The sequence below is a fragment of the Ochlerotatus camptorhynchus genome, unplaced genomic scaffold (assembly GCF_037179485.1).
Source record: "Ochlerotatus camptorhynchus isolate MF236.1 unplaced genomic scaffold, CSIRO-AGI_Acam_v1.1 ptg000370l, whole genome shotgun sequence".
NCBI classification, from domain to species: domain Eukaryota; kingdom Metazoa; phylum Arthropoda; class Insecta; order Diptera; family Culicidae; genus Ochlerotatus; species Ochlerotatus camptorhynchus.
The window spans coordinates 3428322-3450300 of NW_027040858.1; the positions used below are offsets into that span (position 1 = coordinate 3428322).

Sequence of the window (21979 nt, forward strand, 5' to 3'; positions counted from 1 at the left end):
AATCACGCTTGATTTTCGTAGACAAAAATCAACATCTGCGGTTGATTTTGCAAGATGTTATATCGCAGCTCAGAATATCAAGCTAAAATAACTCACCAACTTCAAACCTCACCAAACTGTGATGAGATTGCGTTTAATGATTTTTGCTTTCCACCCGAATGGAACCAAAACTTCCATAACGGCTGGCAGCAGTCCCTTCGTGTCTGCCATCGGTGAAGATTAAAAAGAGATAGCAAACTATACTTTCTAAGAAAACGATGAGGGATGGCATCATGTTTGTGTCGAGTCAGCTCTCAGCTTGATTTTTGAGCGTTGTGAATAGTCTCGCAATATCAAAGGAGCTTGTAAAATCAATATCAAGCATGATATTTTGTTCCAATATCACGCGTGATATTGAGAGCGTATGAGAGCGGAAAAATATTTATTATTTGATTGATGATTTTACCAACACTGATCGAAATATACACAAACTTCAAAGACCTGCTTGATTTTTTGTTTAAACAAAGCTGTGTGCGTGGATACAAACAATTAAATAAATCTATTCACACCATCTTCAACATAAGCCTGGCCCTAGCACCAACGGCACAATCGTGTTAAAAAGCTTCAAAACTGGCCGTAGAATTATTTGTGAATTTCACATATACACCGACCGATTTTCAAGAATGGCAGATTTTGCTTTCAGTCTGCGTAACTCTTCTATTATCAACTCTCGTGTGAGTGATACAAAATAATCGTGTAAAAGTGTATGCATGCTGAATGTTTTGAAGTTTATTTTTTAGTTGATGAAGTGTTGCAGAATGGCAGTGCAGATTATTCTTCTAAATCGTCTAAACAATCTGAACTAAACGCTGTAAAATTGTGATTCATTTAAGTTCCTCGGTTCGGTTCGGTTCAACTTCTTTCATTTAATTTCTAAGTAGTGTTTCTCTAACGAAAACATTGCAACTGTGCAACCGTAGAGTTAAGCCTGTTAGATATCCAGCCAAAATGGTCGAATGTGAAATCTGTCTTGAGGATTACAAGGAGGGCGATTTGGAGCTGCATCGGAAGATGTGTGTACTACGGTTGATGTTCCGATGCTCCTTATGCCACGGGGACTATGTGAGCAAGGAAGGGCTGTGGAATCATCTGGACCTGCATGAGGTAAGGTGAAATCAATTATGGTATACAGCTAATCCATATTAATATGATGTTTTCGTCAAAAGATTGCAGATGAAAGTAAGGAATCGCACTATCAGGAAATTAAAGCAAAACACAAATTGCATCAATGCGTTCTGTGCAATGACCAACGTGCTTATTCGGAGAGTTCCTACTGGAAGCACGTTCATGTAAGTGATGGATTTCATTGTAAATGACGATATATCGTGGACCAAAGTTAATTTAAACGACACTTCGTGCAAATTAACGATGTTCATTTTTAATTTGAACTTTAAGCAATCATATATGAGCATCAGAAAAGTGTGTTTCTGGTAGCGTTATTTGCTGTTTTGTTTTGATTCTGCGTTCCGATTCGCAATGTTCTATTTCGCTTTACTCCATTCCATATACTGAATGGCGTTTAAGCAATTTTTAGTTTACATGGCGTTCAAATTAAAAAGTGTTCAGATTAAAAACGGTCACATTACCGGGGGTCAACGGTATGCATCAGAATTGATAATAGAAGAGTTACGCAGGCTGAAACCAAAACCTACCTATCAAACTGTCGAACCATCCACCTATCGAGTAGAAATACTCACATCAGGGAGAGTTGGACGGAGAAAACAAAATACAATTCGGCAGCAGGGATTTGTACCTAAATTATCTTGCAACCCTTGCTAGAAGCTAGCATTTCACATGACTTTTACTTTTGATTCGATTTACGGGCAAAATAATAATTGCAATATTTTGCACTTTTCTTGGTGCCATTAATTAACCAACTAAAATTAATTGATCAATAGAGTTAGAATATTGTGTTTTTTTTTATTTCAAAAACTAGTTGAATTTAAGCACATGAAACATAGAGGTGATTGAATTTCTGTTCGATTGCAATACTCTCAAATTTAATCTAGTAAGAATAAGAAATCTTCGGAAAAAATCTAATGGGAATGTTCGATTGGCTCAGATTTTGACAGACATCTCTCCCTCTGAGGCTCTGAATCATTTGATGGATTATTTTAACTTTTGGTTAAAATTTGACAGATGGAAAGTTATCGATTAACCCGGCTATCCAAGCGTGGTTATTTCTGACAGACAAGAAGTTAAATTTTGACGACTGTGGCTCAAAAACCGGTCGATCGACAGCACGGGGATTTTCGAACATAAGAAATAACTTTCGAAATGTCACTTTTAACTACGAGTTAAATTTAACTCGGCAAATGGTTCACAGTCTCAGTATTTCTACTATCGAGCATAGTAGACAAAGTGACTCTGTTCCGTGGGAAGTATTGTTATCGAAACTAGAGAAAACTTTCACAACTCAGGTGAAGCCATCGGAGGTAACCAAGGTAGCGAAAATGAAAAAAAACCCATTTGATCGACATCAGTGTTGCAAGCTTCACTCTGCGTAACTCTTCTATTATCAACTCTGGTATTCATAAGTAATAGGGTAGCGAACTACTTCGGCCTAATCGCCCATTTTGGGCCTATCGAGCAGAAAACTTCAAATAAAGCCATGATTTCAGAGTTAACAAGTCAATTTTGCGTTTGGTACGATACTTTAGTTAATAAGCTACCGAGCGAAGTTAATAAGAACGCGTGATATGAAGGTTTGCACCCATAATTCACAAAAACAAAAGAAGCGCTCCGACCGAATCAATTTTTATCTTCATCCGATAGGCCGAAGTGAATTCATTGGCGTTTCAATGGCGTTTCAATGTGTTAGGCCGAGTTTAGAATCCGTAGGCCGAGTTTGGCATCAAGAAGCAGTGTTAGACTTTGGACAATATCTCAACGATTGGTTTCTCTTTATCAAATCTTACCGTACGTACAGAAAGGTAAATAAATTTGGAAGCCATCAGTAATAATAACATTCCGTTTGGTGCTAAACTGTGCCAGATTAAGAAAGATTAAGTGCGGGTTGTGCTTAAGGTGGAAATCAGTTCAAAAAATTCAACTACATACAAACTCATACTTGCGAGTGTGTGTGTGTTTGAGAGACACTACTGTCATTATCCAATTTTACGTGGATCCGCTGCACAGCGAAAATTGGGAATACCATTAACAAAAACTTAAAACACCTACCTTGGTATACCGCTCACATCAATCTGGGTTTTAACCTTTTTCGATAAAAAAAACTGCCCATTTCAATTGAGGCGCGCCATCATTTTATTTTGAGCCGCCAACGCACACCCTCTCACTACACTACACTAACACACTCCAAAAAAGCAATGGTTTGGTTCATTGCTCATTTTTTTATGTTTCACAACACTTTCCGTTCTTATACACGGCTTCACGTTGTTGGTCTATGATTCAACTATAAATAAAACGTTAAAAAAATCCGCGGTGACGAGCACAAAATCGCGAAAACTTCATAAAACGAACTTTACAAAAATTTGGAAACGTCGATCGCTTCCCCCCGGCGCCGTACTAGCACTTTCCTGTTGTTTAATTCTCTATGCATTGGTCTGGCAGTCAGGCTTGTTGTTTCTTTTACTCTCGCACTCTTAAAATGCAAAATGTTATACGTCATCATCATTGCCAAACAACAGTGAGAAAGGGACAAAAAAATACACATGACCAGTCCTGTATTGTTGGCACAGTCTCAGAGGGTGTGTGTGTTTATTTTCATTCGGGCTGATTCACAAGGTTGCTAGAATCATTTCACCGAATTCAAAATAAAACATCAATTCTCAAATTAATGTTGTGTGAGGATTGCGTTAAAATTGAAAGAAATATTGATTGCGATAGCTTATTATGCGTAATAATGCATTTCTACTTCGTAAATGATAATGTCGAGTACTAACAGAAATTATGACTCAATACTAAACTTGCTTTTGGCAGCACTGCCAGCTGACTAATGCATGTAAAAATTATGCTCAATTCGTGCGTAACTTCTTCGTGTTCTGGGCGCAGTTTTTGAATCAGAGATAAAAATGCCGCATTTAACGAAGGCAAAAAAGGCGGTTTTAAAATGCGAAGCTTTAAAGCGTAAACACAGGAATCCAGTATGAGAAAGCGTGGCGATGTATAATCCAGAACCGGAACCGGAAAGCGATGAGGAGTTTGAAGAGATCCTGAACTTTCTTTCTGAATCAGATTCAGCATATTCCGTCAATAGTGAGGGCAGTGAATTTGAATGTTTTTTCAAGTTTAAAGATGCAAATGTCGAGGAAGGATAAAAAACTTCCGAATAAACTTTATGGACGGATAAGATGCAATCTCAGTGATTTTGAAATAAAGAGTAAATATTATCTTAAAATCACATATTGAACAAGCTTATACACACAAAAATGCCAACAACACTATTTTAAGTTTTTTCAACCCTTTTTTCTTTAACAAATCCGAGATATAAGTACACAGAGGAAGTTCCCGTGGCGTAGTTGGCTACACGTTTGCTTCTCAAGTGGATGGTCATGAGTTAGATTTCCAGACCCCCCCCCCACGCCACAGTCTTCTATAGCCGGAAGGAAAGTAAAGCCGTTGGTTCCCGGGCCATGAGTTGATGGGTCGATAGGTAGTGTCCAGCTGTGGAAGCGGTTGGTAGTATTGGCAGGGCTGGTAGCAGGACACTTTTTAGTGACTTGGTCACTATTTAAAAGCCAGTCACTAAAAAGTCATTTTTTTCATCAAAAGGTCACTAAAGTCACTATTCCTTAAAATTTAGTCACTAAAATCACTTTTTACGACCAATGTTGAGAGTAAAAAAAGAATACTTTAAAACTCACATCAAATCACAGATTCATTTGTTAACAAATGTGTGTTAGAGAGATTTATTAAAAATCAGTGTAAATTCTGATGGACAAGAAAAGTTGCGAACAGACGGAAATGATAACTGTAAAATTGATGTTGACGAAATCACTAATATTTTGATTTTTTTCTTAACTCGAATTGGTGATAGACCTATTACAAAATGTCAGAGCTTTCGAAAAAAATTTCTAGACCCAATAGCCTGACTATTTTCCTTCAAGATCTTGCAAGTGTTCCAAGCCTAAAATGTCAAAAAGTAGTCTAGAAAAGTGTTCAAGCTCTCGAAATTTTTTCAAAGGTCAGAAATTTGAATAATGTCTAACACCTGGTAGCTTAAGCATTTGTCCAAACACCGAGAAAAAATCATGTCACAGAATCAGGAGTTCCTTTTTAAGGCCATTAAATTGTATTGCATTTTTTCGTACTAATAATCCGGTTTTACGAAAACAATTTTCCAGGTCCAGGTTTTAGAAAAACGAAATATGTCCATGATCATAACATATTTTCTATGTTTCAGAAGCCTTTCAATTGTTCAAGGACTGTTGACTTACTTTCTATACATATGTACAAAATATAGTAAATTATTTCAGGCCTTACCATTTTCTCAATTTGGTTGTCTTAGAGATCTTGAATTTTTAAGCCCAGCATTAAAAAAAAATGGTCCAAAACTCTAAAATGCATCCCTAAATCTCTAATTTGTCACGATCGAGACACATTCAAATTTTATTCGGTAAGATCCTTCCACTGCATTATTTTATGATTCTTCAATATTGCACGAATATTTACACATTAAACACAACTACACATAGTAACTCGGAGCGTTTGGTACGGTATGTCCACGCATCCTTCAACCCCTGTAGATTCAAGAAATGTTCCCATTCATTTCCAAGAATCATCTTTGCGGTAAATACAACGCAGTAGGCCTGGCCGTATTGATGTTTATATCATATCTCAGATATGCTGCAAACATCAATTAGACAAGAAAAATTATTAGACCTCGTCTAATCTAATCATTTTCCAGGATGCTTTCTCGAACTGGCTGCGTTTGTATCAGATTAGATTAGATTAGATCGCGAAACATTCGAATTTTGTTTTATGTCCGTGATCTTTCCATCTGGTATAATTTTCTTCGCTCCATAATAATGAGATGTTTTTTAAACTGCGATCTTCGTCCTAGATATTTAAAATTGACTGTGCTAAAATTGTCAAAATTTGGCTAAATCTTTGAATTTGAACATTTTTCTCTATTCCTCAATTTTGCGATCTAATCATCAATGTGTGATTTGGATCTAATATCAACTTAGTAAATAGTTTGTTTAAAAAAAAGCTTATTCACTTCATACTTATTTTTTGAGAACAATGGGATCCTTAAACCGTTTGTTTTATTTTTTAGAAACATGAAAAATGCGCATCATTGTTTTGTGAGTTTATAAAATTTCTCGAAGTGGCAATCGCAATCAACAGAAGATTGAAACCATGTCTTTCTGATCAATCATTGTCACTATTGGTCACTTTTTTATTGTTTAAAAGTCACTATTTAGTCACTATTTTCGTTATTTTAGTCACTAAAGTCACTACTATTGAATCACATACTCACTACCAGCCCTGCATTGGTACTCAGTACGGAAAACAAGATCGACAGAAAAAAATAAGTAAATAACGCAATTTCGAAAAATAAGAAAATGCTTAACTCAATTCCCCCGATAAACCCTTACGTAATAAGTACATGACTCCTTACATGTATGAATTTATTTGAATCTGAATTTTACAATCGCCATGAATTTTTTAGAAAATCTTATAGTTAAACTTAAAACTGCAAAATTACAATACTTCCCCCCTTTACAAAGATAAACACTAATGTACTATATGTATTGGTATTCCTGTACCAAAACCAATACAAACGTTCAAATCATTATTGCATACTTATACATACAAAGACTAAATCCAATCTGATTTGCACCTTAATAGGCTTGAAATGGGGTATTTAACCCTACTATATAGGTAACTCTAAGACCAGAAGGTCCCGAAGAAATGTGCTCAAATTTTTGGCTCAGCTCTGGTACTCTCTTCGGTCCCAAGCTAATCTATGCACCCCTCGAAACATAGGAAAATCCACGAACCCCTCATTTTATCTGCCAAACTTTCATAGCGAATCAAAACAAACATTGTGTAGTACTAGAATTTCAACTAGAATGGGGTACGTTAATCGATTTGCTTGGGACCAATAGGCTAGTCAAGTAGTGAGCCAATTCAAAATCGTTAGTTTCGTATTGATTGTTTTAATCTGAACATTTTATAATTTGAACCTCGCTAATTTGCACGCCGTGCTAACTAAAAACGGCTCAAACGTCAATTAGCTCATGGGACGGAGCAAAGTGAAATGGAACATTGTGAAGCAAAACGTAGAATCAAAACAAAACAGCGAATAAGGCTACTAGAAACACGATTTTCTTATGCTCATAGGATTGCTAGAAGTTCAAATTAAAAATTTATCACGTTAATAAAAATTAAGTGTCGTTCAGATTAACGGGGCTCCACGATAGCATGTGGAATAATTGGATCGTATTACAGGACGTTCACGATGGCTTCTTTCTGCGGTGTTCTGATTGTGGAGAAAACTTCCGCTCCGAAAAGCTTAAGAATGATCATCAATGTAAGACCAGGGATCAAATTGAAGCTTCAAACTTGAATGCCCTGGAAACGAAACTAGAGTCTATGGAAGTAGAACATATTTCATATTCTGAGCATTTGAAGCCATCGCTCCAAAATCAGAGCAGTAACGAAAATGCAGAACTCAGTAATCGACTGAGTGACTTCTCGAATCTCGAAAGTTTTAGTGAACCTATCGTGAATGACAAGAGTGACCAAAAAGTGGTGGTAGAGAATTCTTCGAATGAAACATCCTGTACGAAATGTTCCCACTGTGGAATAGAAGAGACCAGTGCCGATACCCTAGCTCGTCACATTTTAATCCACCATGAGCCAGTGGCATGTGATCTCTGTGGAATTACTTTTCCCAGTCTATCCCTGGCTCTGCATCATAAGGTGTGTAAACTTAGTTTTGAATGTTCTTAAATTGGTCTATACTCTAATGTACTGTCTTTTCCATTCAATACAGGAGACGCAGCACAAGCAGTCGAAGATGAAATGCCCACATTGTTTGATGCAGTTTTGCGTGACAATCCGCTTAAACACTCATGTATCTATATGTGAGAAAAGGACAGTTCCCTGTGAGTGTTGTGGTAAAATGTATACTGATGAAACTGCTGTCAAACGACATTGGAGCAAACTTAAATATGTAAAAAGCAAGAAAAAAGGGTTGAAGAATACTAAGACACCACCTCATGTTAAAAGCGGCTTATCCCAAACAAAATGTGACTACTGTAACGAAGAGTTTTCCAGTCCAGGACATTTGATTCATCACTTGCAAATTCGCCATGAGCTGACCAAATGTAATATCTGCGGTATAACTATTCTTGGTATATCAGCATCCAAAAATCATAAGGTTTGTTGCACTCACTTTTCTCAATTGCCATCAGGCTTGGTTGCACAAATTTCAAATTGTTTCTTGCAAAGCCTGATTGCTGCTGTATCCTTTACATATTGTTATACAGTCTTAATTTTTCAATGCAGATAAAGTGCCACACGGAACCAAAGTACGAGTGTCACATTTGCGAGAGGAAATTCCACCACAAAATCAAATATCTTGAACATAGTGTTGGGTGTCAGCAGAAGACATATTCATGTAAAATATGTGGAACCACGTTCAAACGATCCCACGCAATCTATCTCCATACTAAGCGCTTTCATCCAGGTGAGAGCAGTTTGGAAAATCTACAGATCATCCAAGATCAAAAACGATTCCAGAACAATGATCTGCAAATGGAAATCACAGCAGAGGAAAATACGATATCGGCAAAAGACGCATTGCATCAATGCGTTCTGTGCAATGACCAACGTGGTTATTCGGAGAGTTCCTACTGGAAGCACGTCCATGTAAGTGATGGATTTCAATACAAATGACAATATATAATATAATTGGATCGTATTGTAGGACGTCCACGATGGCTTCTTTCTGCAGTGTTCTGACTGTGGGGAAAACTTCCGATCCGAAAAGCTTAAGAATGATCATGCTGTGAGCCATTGTGAGGCCAGGGATAAAACGGTAGCTGTGGACTTAAATTCCCTGAAAGAGGAACCAGTTCGTTTTGATGATGAAGATATGACTTCTGATGCTGAACCTATGGAATTGTCGCGGGAAGAGCAGGACAGTAATGCAAATGCAATGGATTCGGCCAAAAGCAAGGATGTGCCGTCACAATTTGCTTGTGATATTTGTGGAATGACATTTTCATTGAAAGGTTTACTTCTTCGTCATAAGGTATGTATGTTGACATTCTCCTATTAAAGTAATCGTTCACTAACTGCAACATGTTAACGTTGCACCAAGCGAAAGCCATTTGCTAACTCAACCTGAATTTTATGAGTTACTAGCTGTCAAATGCAATTCAAATGCAGCAGAACATTCTTTAGCGGACTTTCAGTTAAAAGTCTTGCAATTAGCGAACGTCTAGCGTATTTTTTTCTGAGCTATACTTTCTTTACCGCCAAAAACAGAGGGCAAAATACGCGTGCACGGAAGGAAAGCTGCAAAAATGTCGCAATTGCCGGAAAATATTACCGAAAAAAGAATATCAAGCACACTTTCGAATATGTCAGATGAAAAAGTTTTCATGTAAATTGTGTCCAATGAAGTTTCAATTTTCAAAAAACCTGACCTGGCATATGATAAATTGTCATCGTCGTAAAGGAGTTTCCAAGAACGAGAAGAGTTCGGCTGAAAAATCAACTACACGTTCTGGTCGTAAAATCTTAGCCTCCAGTTTGAATTCATCCTCTAGCTCGAATGTTGCTGCGGATGCGGCCAAGAAGGACATACTGGTCGAAAATCCCCCAAGTGGATCATCCGACACCCTGTCTGGCACAAAGTGCTTGCACTGTGACAAAGAGTGTGCCACTGCAAGAAATTTACGTTATCACATCTTACAATCTCATCACCCGATCGAGTGCAGCATTTGCGGTATCATTTCGGAAGGCTCTTCCAGAGCCCGGTATCATAAGGTTTGTCTCAATGTGTTTTATATTGATTTAAATTAGTGGTAGGTTATTTGCAAACTTCGCTCTAGATAATCTTCCAATCGTTTTGCAAAATTGTACACCAAGATTTTTGCAATGCCAGTTTCGATATTCTTAATGCAACATGCAAGTTGCGATATTCTTAATTTTCGATATTAATTAGGCAGGACTATGGAAATTGTAAAACACATCATGAAAACTTTCCAGGTACGTGGATGAAATTTCGGTCTAAATTACTTGAAAATGGATGCAACTTCGTCTTATCGAAGGTGAGCCTCGATCTACAAAGGTTCGGCATGTGAAATCGTGCTTCTTTTTCACTCTTTATCATTCATACGTAGTTGACGTCACTTTCATTTCCTGCGTAAGAACTTATGAGGAAGAAAGAGACAGTGCTTTCTTTCCGGTTGATCCAGATAACACGATACTTTTAGAATCAACATAAAAGCCAAATAGATCATCTCACGACTACACATACAACGAACTGTAATAGTAATCCTAAGTAACCTTGACCGATTCCCTTTGTAGATTTGATCATTGCATCCCCACGGCTATTAGACTGATGCAAAATTTGAAATTTTCGCTCCACAAACGGTTTCAAATCGGGTCCTGATTAGCCTCCGAAAGTTTAAACTCATTTGATAAGAAACTGACTTGGCACAAACCATTTGAAGTTTATATGGAAATTACTATGGGAAAACAAAGCTTTCTGTTCATTGTCTTCTAGCCTTTTTACATATTGTACTGTTAACAAATTCTATCGCTAATCTTATGGGATTTTTTATCAGCTACAACTTTGCAGAAAATTTTCAGCCAAACGTCAAATTAAATAGTTATTAATTGTTTAAGAGATTGATAATCTTATGGCAAGATTAAGCAACTGTATTGTGGACAACACTGTATTCTGCAGTGTGACATAGTAGCCATGATTTTTGTCCTCTATTCTACGCGCCATAAACACCAATGTGGCCTGCTGAACAGTTGATGGAGCATAATCATAAGACATCAGTGACTTGAATCAATAATAATTTTTGTTCCTTACATTTGATCGAAAAGTGGTCTTCAACAAAGTTGTAGCTGAGTTGAATTTTCAACAAGCTCAGCTATCATTTTCTAAAGTAGAGTGAACAGGTGAATTTTGAGATAGATATGAACCGAAATTATGGTTTCTCCATAGTAATTTCCATATAAACTTCAAATGGTTTGTGCCAAGTCAGTTTCTCACTAAATGAGGTTAAATTTTGTGAGGATAATCAGGGCCCAATTTGGAACCGTTTGAGCATTGTGGAGCGAAAATTTTAAATTTTGCATCAGTCTAATGGCCATGTATACTTACTTAAGGGTCCTGTGCACCACCAGCGGTGCAAAGGGCAAACGTGAAAGACTTCCATCCTGGGCGGCTGCTCGCTTTTGCCTTGACCTGGGCCCAGGTCAGATTCCTATCGACTTGCTTAATTTCCTTATTGAGGCTCCGCCGCCATGAGCCCCTGGGTCTGCCTCTGCTGCGATGTCCTGCCGGATTCCAATCCAGCGCTTGCTTGCAGATTTCGTTTCCGCCCCGTCGAAGTGTGTGGCCGCCCCACCTCCACTTTCGCTCTCGAATTTCTGTTGCTATCGGCTTCTGATGACATCGACGATGGAACTCGGCATTCGAGATCCAGTTGTGAGGCCACCAGGTACGAATTATATACAGCAGGCATCGGTTGATAAAGACCTGCAGCTTTTGAGTGTTCTCCGCTGATACACGCCACGTCTCGCTGGCGTATAACAACACAGATTTCACGTTCGAGTTGAAAATTCGGATTTTGGTGCGTTGACTTATCTGGTACAGATACGTTTCGTAAACTCGCAAAGGCAGCCCTAGCCTTCTTGATTCGTGCACCTATGTCGCTCTTGGTCCCGCAGTCCGACGCTATTTGGCTGCCAAAATATTGGAAACTTTCGACCTTCTCCACTGCTTGCCCCGCTACCGTAAAGTTGGAAGGGTTGCCCGTGTTGATATCCAACGATTTGGTCTTGTTGACGTTGATGGTGAGACCCGCCGCAGAGGAGCGTTCGGCTAGGTCATTGAGCTTACTCTGCATATCAGAGCGCCGTTGTGCTAGTAGAGCAACATCATCAGCCAAATCGAAGTCGTTGAGATGCTCCACGGTTCGGTACACGGTCAATTGCACCTACCATGATCTCGTCGATTACGATGAGAAACAGTAGCGGTGATAGTATACATCCTTGTCTCACACCAGCGACTACCCGGATAGGGTCGGACAAGGCTCCGTTATGCAGAACTCTGCACGTGAAAGCCTCATACTGCGCTTCGATGAGGTTGACGATTTTATCCGGGACTCCCTTGCGTCTCAGGGCGCCCCACAGATTCTCGTGATTGAGACGGTCGAAAGCTTTTTCGAAGTCAATGAATACCAAATAAAGGGACTCTTGGAATTCATTGACCTGCTCCAGGATGATGCGGAGCGTGACAATATGGTCCACACAAGATCTTCCGGCACGGAATCCTATCTGCTGCCGTCGGAGAGTCGCGTCGATCTTCTCCTGTATCCGATTCAGGATAACTTTGCACAGAACTTTGAGAACAATACACAGTAACATGATGCCTCGCCAATTATCGCACACAGTCAGATCCCCCTTCTTTAGGACCTTCACTAAGATGCCCTGCATCCAGTCGGCCGGAAAAGTCGCGTTGTCCCAGATATTACAGAATAGTTGATGCAACATTTGTGCGGATAGCATGGGGTCAGTTTTGAGCATCTCTGCTGATATGCGATCGACCCTTGGAGCCTGTTGGATTTCATGCTTCGGATAGCTGCTTCAATCTCCTGCAGTGATGGGGCCTCGGAATTGACGCGAGTGATGCGCCGCACCCTAGGCGGATCATGCCGAGATGTTGATGGCTGGTTGGCCGTCGAAACTTGAAGAAGTTGTTCGAAGTGCTCAAACCAGTGTTTCAGCTGGTCAGGTAAGCAATTGTAAGCAATCGTGTCCTTCACTGGCATCCTCGGTTTCATCCTTGCTCCACTCAGGCGTCGTGAGATATCGTAGAGGAGGCGTATATCGCCAGTGTTTGCGGCTTTCTCCCCTTCGTCGGCCAGAGAGTTCACCCACGCTCGCTTGTCCCGTCTGCAAGAGCGCTTGACTTCCTTCTCTAGAGCCGAGTACCGTTGACGGGCTTCGTTCTTGGCTCCTCTGGTTCTCGCCCGCTCTATCGCGGCTTTTGCTTCTCTACGCTCCTCAATCTTCCGCCAGGTTTCATCTGTGATCCACTCTTTCCTCTGGATCTTCAAGTCGGCGTGTGTTGAACCGCCGCCCGAGTCTCTCCTCCCGTCGCTGGGTCCGGTGAAGGTGATGGTCAGACGCGATGTCGGCGCTGCGTTTATTCCGGACATCAAGAAGGCTCCGTCTCCATTTTCGGCTGATGCAGATGTGGTCGATCTGATTCTCGGTATGTCCATCACGGGAAACCCACTTGACTTTGTGCACTGGTCGATGGCGGAAGAGCGAGCCCCCGATCACCATGTCGTTATTGCCACAAAATTCTGCTAACAGCTCACCGTTCTCGCTCATTTCGCCGAGACCATGGCGTCCCATGACACGCTCATAGTCCGTGTTGTCGGAGCCGATCTTCGCATTGAAGTCGCCAGTGTAGATGGAACCTTATCCACGACGGCATTCAGTTGACTGTAAAAATTCTCTTTGTCCTGTAGCTCGGCAGCATCGGTTGGCGCATAACATTGGATTATGGTAAGGTTACGAACCTGTGTTCTAAATCTGGCAACGATTATCCTCTCATTAAAAGGCTCCCACTTGATGAGCGCAGCACTTGCCTGGACGCTAAGTAGGAGACCAACTCCACGATGGCGGGGAACGTTTTCACCTCGAATACCAGAGTATAGTAGTACCTGTCCCGACGGCAGTTTGTGTTCTCCAAAATTTGGCCAACGAACTTCACTCAGTCCCAGGATTTCTAGCTTCATGCGTCGCGCCTCGTTGGCGAGTTGTGCCAGTTACCCTGCTGGGCTAACGTCAATACATTCCATGATCCAATTCGTGTCCGTTGATTTAGTTTCAAAGTAACTGAAAAGCAATTGAATTGGATTGCATAAATTTTACAGAAAAGTTCAACTGTTCAGATTTCGGTAAAAATTACCGAAGTCGACGATAATTTATAAGTGTGTACGCTATTGCGATTTTGAGTGAACGGTACTCAAATATGAGTCAGTTTCATTTGCCGTGAAGTTTGATTTAACGACAGGATTGACCGATGGCAATCATACAAGGTCTGGAACAGGGGCCTGGCTAGCGGCCATGTTTTTGATGCTATCATCTGCTCTTGTCTTTCTGCTTATAACACGATTTTTCGTCCCTTTCCACCATGCATACGTCAGGCGGGCCGTATTTAAATAAGGCCCGAGATGTTGCCTACTGTCTAACGTATAGGATTGATATAGGATTGCCAGCCCCCTGGTCTGGAACAACAGGCAGCTAGCTGTCACTGACAGACTTGATCCTCAAAAAAACCTTCGTCAAAATCTCATTCATTTTTTCGTCAATGACAAAGATTCACCTGGTAACAAAAAGTGTAATTTTGTACATTCTGTGTCACATTATTGTTATCCAAATAGCTCAGGACGTAGATACTTATTCACTAAAATGGATCCATGTTATTGTTTTGCTCAAGTCATTTAATTTAGTTACAAATTTAGCTAATAAATAAATCTGCACATGTTCGTCACTGACAGCATTGTCATTGACAATTGACATGGTTTGCCTTGACTATGACTGCTGGCTCCAATGAGTGACCAAAGCAGAATTGTCAATATCACCGTGTACTGTCGAGATTTTGCAGCACTGGCTACAAGACTAAGTGTTGAAGAAGGCAAAAAAAGATCTCGAAAACAAAAGGCGCAAGCGAATTCATTTTTCTTTCCCTTCGATAGGCCAAAGAGAATCCCAATGTCATTTCAATGGCTAATACAGGGTGCGTGACGAATTTTTGCAGTAAATGGCATATTTGAGAAAAAATACACCAGTTATTTATTCTAGCAATGAATTTTGTGCGATTTATTTTCTTTCGCAACATATGGAAGTTGTAAGCAAATTTATTCAAAAAAATTGCCTTCCCTTTCGACGACTGTAGTTAGACGCTTCCGGAAACTGCAGTATGCACGTTTTAAAATGTTTCGATCCATAGATGTCATCACTGCCTTGATTTTAGCTTTTAGCGACTTAAGTGTGGTGTGAGGGGTTCTATTGGTATCCCGTTGGACGACGCCCTATACAAAATAATCCAACGGATTGATATCGGGACTGCTGTGGGCCAAATTTCTTCCTTCCAAATTTACGAAATATTTTCCGTAAGCCATTTCTGTGCTTTATTAGCAGTATGAGCAGGTGCTCCGTCTTATCACTTTCCCAAGCCTTTTTTAATATTTTACACTGTTCTTTCAGACACATTTACCGACCGAATTATTTCTTTCATGTATACTCCGGCGCGCAACAAAGCGACAACGGCTGACAGATTGCTCTCTTGTTTCGACATCTTTACGTTTACTCAACATTGTTTGTTTAAATATTACACCTAACAGTATAAGCTATCCAGTGCTGCCAAATATATCTAAATCATGATGCACAAGCATGAGAAATTACTATTTGAAATTTACTGCAAAAATTCGTCACGCCCTGTAGGGCCAAAAAAAAAAAAACCCGTAGGCCAAATTGAGCCGCCAGAAACAGTTTTGCATTTTCAACAATAAACTAATATTTAGCAACCCATTATCAGAACTAACGGTACGTATGGAAAGGTAAAAGCCATCTGTAATAATAACAATCCGTTTGGTGCTAAACTACGCTAGATTAAGAAAGACTAAGTGCGGGTTGTGCTTAATAGGCCGGGAATGGGGTAGTTAACCCTACCTCGAAAATAACGTGATATTGCAATCATTATTTTTTACTAAATATTCAAAACCGGGAAAAAACCGGGAATTTTAAAATGAAAATTCACTGGTCACCCTGTATTTCGAAACAACCCAAATTTAAGTAGGATCTACTCATATCCGTCAAAAGTAGAGCTAGGCTAAATTGAGCAAACAAAGTTGGAACTGACAGGATGGCAAATGAACCACATTGTTCGGATTCAGGTCGATGTTGTCCATTCGTCATTTTGTCGGTCCCAACTTTGTCTATTCAATTTGGGGTAACCTACTTTTGACGGATATGAGTAGATCCTACTCAAATTTGGGTCGTTATGAAATGGCGTGTGTAACGTTTCGACCCGTCCTTTAACGCAAAGATTAAACGCGATTTTTCAGTGGAGCTAAAGGATAAGAAACGATCCGCTATGTTTCACGAAAATCGACTTATGGGGTTTTACCAACAATCAATACGAAACTAACGATTTTAAATTGGCTCACTACTTGACTAGCCTATTGGTCCCAAGCAAACGATTAACGTACCCCATTCTAGTCGAAATTCTACTACTACACAATGTTTGTTTTGATTTGCTATGAAAGTTTGACAGATAAAATGAGGGTTTAGTGAGTCAGGGAAGTTTTCCCGAACTTCAGGGAAGTCCTATCAATGTTCAGGGAAGGCCTGCCGAACTTTGGGAAAGTCCTGCCAATATTCAGGGAAATCCTGCCAAGTTCAGGGAACTCCTGCCGATTTTGCTTTAAATCTTGATTTAAAAATCGAGATGAAAGTCTATGGGTTCAAAAAAAAATATCGTTGTGCTCAGAAAACGATGCTCTTTAAGATGATGTATAAAAACCGCTGTTTTTTCCTCAAAATTAAAGAACCCAATTAATACTGATGTTTCGAGAACAAGTGTATGGGATCGTCTAATATATTTGCTTTTCTTGATTTGTTTTCAGTCGATCTTGTTTTCCATACTAAGTACACGAAAAAAAAACTTTCATGTAGTTTCCATTGGGCATGCACAGAATATTTTTCCATAACCAAAACCAATGATATGTATCTGAATTTCGAAATTCTAATGAATGTTTTCCATGTGATTTATTCTTTGAGTGTACCAATGCTACCGGCGCCAGGGAGGCAGCTCCCACACCTGGACCCTACTTATCAACGTATCAACTCATAGACCGGGGACCAACGGCTTTAATTCCCGGTGGCTCCGACTGGGAATGAGCCCAGGCCTTTTGGGGTGAGAGGCAAACACGCTTACCACTGCACCGCTACCTCTAACCATTTGTTTAATTTAAAAAAATACTTGATAAATGCTCAAGGTTGGTTGTGACGCAGGGCTCTACAATTTCGAAGCTCTAAAATGAACTCGTGTTTTGTTTCTCTCATACATACGTGTTCGACGCTTCATTTCTATAACGCCTAGCTAGACTATCAGCAAGAAACGAAAATAAAAAAGCAGGACGCTTAGAAGGAAAGGCTGGCTGTGGAACTTCTCGTCGTTGCTTTGCTAATCGCTTTCAATGTAACTAACGTCGATTTTCTAGCTAAACGAAACCTCATTATGACTTTCAAACCCCTTTCACGAACACTCTATCACCGCTCTTTCAATTTGTTTAAAATGCGTTATGTCCCGTTTTCGATCATTTTTTTTAGATAAATATGTGGAAGCTAAAAAAATAAAAATATGACGTGTAATCTTCAAGTGTTTTGACGTGTGAAATGCTTTAAATGTGTTATTTCATTTTCCGTCATATACGTCATGAAACCTCTGTTGATGTGTTTCATGAAAGAGAAAACTATCAAAGTCGAGCGCTCTTTCGCTCATCCGTTTCGACGAAGCTTGAAAGGAAGACCAATGGAGCGACGGAAGAAAGAGAGACAAGCGATTGAACATTTGTTTGTGCACGCCGACTGAGGTTCTAGAATGCTGCGAAACTTTTCGACTTTAACAGAAAAAAAGCCAGCAGTCTCTTCGTCGCATCGATTTGGTCGATTGAAGCTGATATTGTGACGCCCTGGTTGTGAGCAGTGCTGTAAATTATCAAAATCAATTGACCATTTTTGATGAAAATGATAAAAGCAGCTATCCGCTATCAATCAATCTGATATCAGTTTGCTTAGTCATTTCAAGAACAACATGTGAAAAGGGCATACAAGCTTTTTGTAAACAAACCTTCTTATGCCCTTCTCTCGCAACCCATATGACACTAACGCAAACTATCAACATTAGCGGGTAGGGGAAGCATTCAGGGACCATTTTGCTGGGTTTCTTCCATACCCTACTGTCGTATATCAAATGATAGTGAGTGACTCAATGAGCAGTGACGATGAGGTTCGATTAAGAAAGGTGCTCTTCAAATGGGGCATGAGAGAATTCGATTTCACAAAATTGATTGAATGGCTCTATAGGCATTTTTAATAGAAACTAAACGATCGATTCAACCTCTGGTGGTGAATAGGAGAACGTCAAAAAGAGTGTTGTGAGCATAAATTTTTGCCTTGAGACATAGGAAGCGGAACACTTTTTTACTTTTCTTGATAAATTGATTCATCTGAGATGCTGCAAAACTTAATCTACAGTTGAAAAATTTAATTCTGTAACGTTTTTGAAAATATCCTGCTGGTGTTCAGGAATATTTTTGTTGAAAAAAAAAATGGAAAATTAGAAAAGTGCCTTAGTGCTTATGATCTTCCGGATTTCTTGTGTGTGAATAGTTAAGATGCAAATCAGTTCAGATTTGTGGAAAATCGAACAATAAGACAATTACCGATGGAAATTGGCAAGATTTTGAATGAAAAATGCTATTATTTGCGTTGGGGAAAATACTTATTCTGATGTAAACAAACGGTTTGGTTGACGTTTCTTCTCGAACTCGCGTGGCGCACTCTACGTTGGTGGTGCATTAAAAAGGCGTATTGGTTCATCTTCAATCGAATGATATGAAAATGAACTACCGGAAAATCTCTAATCTTTTTTAACTGTCTCTGAAATTTCTGAACTTCTAAAGTGCTCAAATTTTTTTTCCTGAAAATTAATGGAACATCAGCATTGATCTTCCCAATTTTTGTAATATTTAAAAGTTCTCGAAACTGCCATTCAGAAGCATGGAACTTCCCTTGAAATATTCTTACATTTTCAAATGTTCATGTTACTATCCGTACGTTTCCAAAATTTTCATAAATCTCTCGGGATATTGCTGAAGTTTTCGGAAATTCTTCGAGTTTCTTTGAACTTCTTTAAAGATTCAGCAATTTCCTTGAAATCAATTGCTCTGTTCTGATGTTCTCAGAGCTTCTCTAAAGTTTTCTGAATTCTGCTGAAACAAATGCTTCCTTAAGTTCTTTGGAGTTCTCTGGACTTTCATCTTAATACAGAATTAGAAAAAAAGATCTTTAAACTTATACAAAGTCTGAAGTTTTTTTGAAGTATCAGAATTTCTTAATAGCACTTGCAGTTTTCCTGAAGGTAATGGAACCGCAAGAAAACTCTGTAAGTAAGTTGAAAAATGAAACTGGCGTGAGAAGACGGAAGAACCTTTCGAGCGAAGTCAGAAGAAACATCCAAGGGAGGTCGAAATAACTTTCCGATAGGAATTGGAAAATAGATTATGGGGTAAGGTGGAAGAAAATTCCAGGTGAAAGATGCAACAAACTTCCAAGGAAACTATGTTGATGGACCTATTTGTTCACTTAATAAAGAATTTCCCGATACCCTGGAATTCCTGATAATTCATTAGCGAACTTTTTTGCCTGTAGATTTGAAGAAATACTTCAAGTCTCCTGATCTATTAATGTATGAGTTAGGTAAAGAAGTGTGAGTTTGACTAGTACTGTCGCATCAATGGCCCTTCGCTCATTTTCAACTTCTATTCAATTTTCATACTGCCGTACTCTAGCGAAACTATTAACCTACCGTCTTCAGACCTTGCTCTAGCTAATAAATGATCACACTAAAACTTCATGTTAGATAGCATTTCCAACCAACTCTAAAATTATACGTTTATCAGGTAGCTTTAGAGGTTTCTTCCTCCTTAGCAGTTAAAAACTTAACATTTTTTTCGACCATCATCATTTTATATTTCTCCTATGCACCACAAGCGCCATCTTTAGATCGCCAATTGCACAAATTTCTAACACAATTTTATTACAGTGAACCGTGAACCACATTATCTTAATTGATTTCTTCGTCAGCTTGTCACTGCGTTTCTGATATAACACTACTTTTATTTTTATAATTTCAGACCATGAAACACACAAAACTAAAGCGTCATTCGAACGTTTGTGACCCAGTTCAGAGTGACTTCTCGGGTGACAATATTTCCGACGAACTTATGTTGGAAAACAGTAGTGACCCAAAAGTGACGGAAGATAATTCTTCGAGTCATCATGCCTTGAGTAAGGTCAGAAAGCAGACGGAAGATGGACAAGTTCCTATTGAAGTTGAAAATATTACTTCTGAAGCGGAACATTGGAAAATAAAGCAGGAAGAGCAGAGCAGTAATACAAATCGAATGAGCCTCAAAAATTCTGGTCAACTTATCCTGAACGACAGGAGTGACCCATCAGTGGCGGGAAATAATTCTTCGAGTACCAAATGTTCCCACTGTGGAATAGAAGAGTCCAGTGCTGTCAACCTGGTTCGTCACATTCTGACCCACCATGAGCCAGTCGCATGTGATTTCTGTGGAATTACTTTGTCCAGTCTTGTCGAGGCTCAGCGTCATAAGGTATGTAAACTGAGTTTTGCATGTACTCAACTTTCTCTACTGTTTTTACCCTTCAATACAGAAAGCGACGCACAAGGAATCGAAGCACAAATGCCCACATTGTTTGATACAGTTTTTCGGAAAACAACGCGTTGTAAAACATGCATCCAGATGTGCGAAGCAGAAAGTTCCCTGCCAGTATTGTGGTAAAATGTTGAAAGATGCAATGGCTGTCAAACTGCATAGGAACAACGATTGCCATGTATATAAAAGGAGCAACGAGCAGGAGCAGATGTATACCGAGACGAGCCTATGCGATGAAAGCGATTCTTGTCCCATAATGGAGAAAAATTCAGCGCCTCTAGTTAAAAGCGGCTTATCTCAAACAAAATGTGACTACTGTAACGAAGAGTTTCCCAGTCCAGGGCATTTGATACGTCACTTGCAAATTATCCATGAGCTGACCAAATGTGACATCTGTGGCATAACTGTTCTTGGTTTATCAAGAGTAAAAAATCATAAGGTATGTTGCACTCGTTAGTCTCAATTGCCCATAGCAAATCGGAGGACAAATCAAAAATTATTATTTTTTGACCTAATTGGTCTGGAACTGCTCTACTCTCTATAACACATGTAGTTTATATTGCTGCCTAGCAGTGTTGAAAAAGTTCGCGATATTTCACGAAGTTCACCAAGGGAAAAGTTCGCGAGTCATAGTGAGTTTTCGCGAACTTTTCCATCACTGCTGCCTAGATAAAATGTAACATCTTCCAGGAACACATACATATTGTTATAAATAATTTATTTCCCAATGCAGATGAAATGTCATCGTGAACCGAAATACGAGTGCCCAACTTGTAAGAAAAAATTTCACCGCAAAGCAAAATATAATGCACATAGTTTTGTGTGTGAGAATAAGAATTCATGTAAATTATGTGGAATGAAGTTCAAGCAACCCCACTCACTCAAACGGCATACTGAGCACATTCATCTAGCTGAGAGCAGTTTGGCTCAACATCAGAACAAAAAACTGAAGATGGCACGTGATGATCCAAGACAATCAACGGGTAAAATTAAAACTTAAGATAGAAAATCGAATGATAACGAAGAATTGGTTCTTTTGCAGATTCTCGATCGAATAAGCATTCATTGGCTAACAAGAGCGATAATGACTTAATGGATAGCGGCAAGGAACCCGGGATGGGTTCAGAGAACACCTCTGTTGAAAATCTATCAAACCAGCAATATTCGTGCAACACATGTGACGTTACTTTGTCTACCTATGGCCAGATCGTTTATCATAAGGTACGTTGGTTAAA

General features: G+C 39.4%; 1 protein-coding gene across 3 annotated transcripts in view; it reads left to right on the forward strand.

Annotated features, from left to right (window-relative positions):
- Positions 1–768: 768 nt before the first annotated feature.
- LOC135710077 (zinc finger protein 62-like) overlaps positions 769–21979 on the forward strand; it is a 40584-nt gene continuing 19373 nt past the window's right edge. For 2 of the 3 annotated variants that reach the window (XR_010518388.1, XM_065232542.1), the window contains exons 1-11: positions 769–1143; positions 1206–1328; positions 7456–7929; positions 8003–8389; positions 8518–8880; positions 8939–9265; positions 9502–10005; positions 20196–20681; positions 20743–21183; positions 21478–21727; positions 21787–21965. Coding sequence is in view for 2 of the 3 variants with exons in the window: in XM_065232542.1 (XP_065088614.1) it covers positions 988–1143; positions 1206–1328; positions 7456–7929; positions 8003–8389; positions 8518–8880; positions 8939–9265; positions 9502–10005; positions 20196–20681; positions 20743–21183; positions 21478–21727; positions 21787–21965 (3690 nt within the window). In the remaining variant the exon portion in view is untranslated. The remainder of the gene's footprint in view (positions 1144–1205; positions 1329–7455; positions 7930–8002; positions 8390–8517; positions 8881–8938; positions 9266–9501; positions 10006–20195; positions 20682–20742; positions 21184–21477; positions 21728–21786; positions 21966–21979) is intronic. The other variant, XM_065232543.1, reaches the window with a different exon arrangement.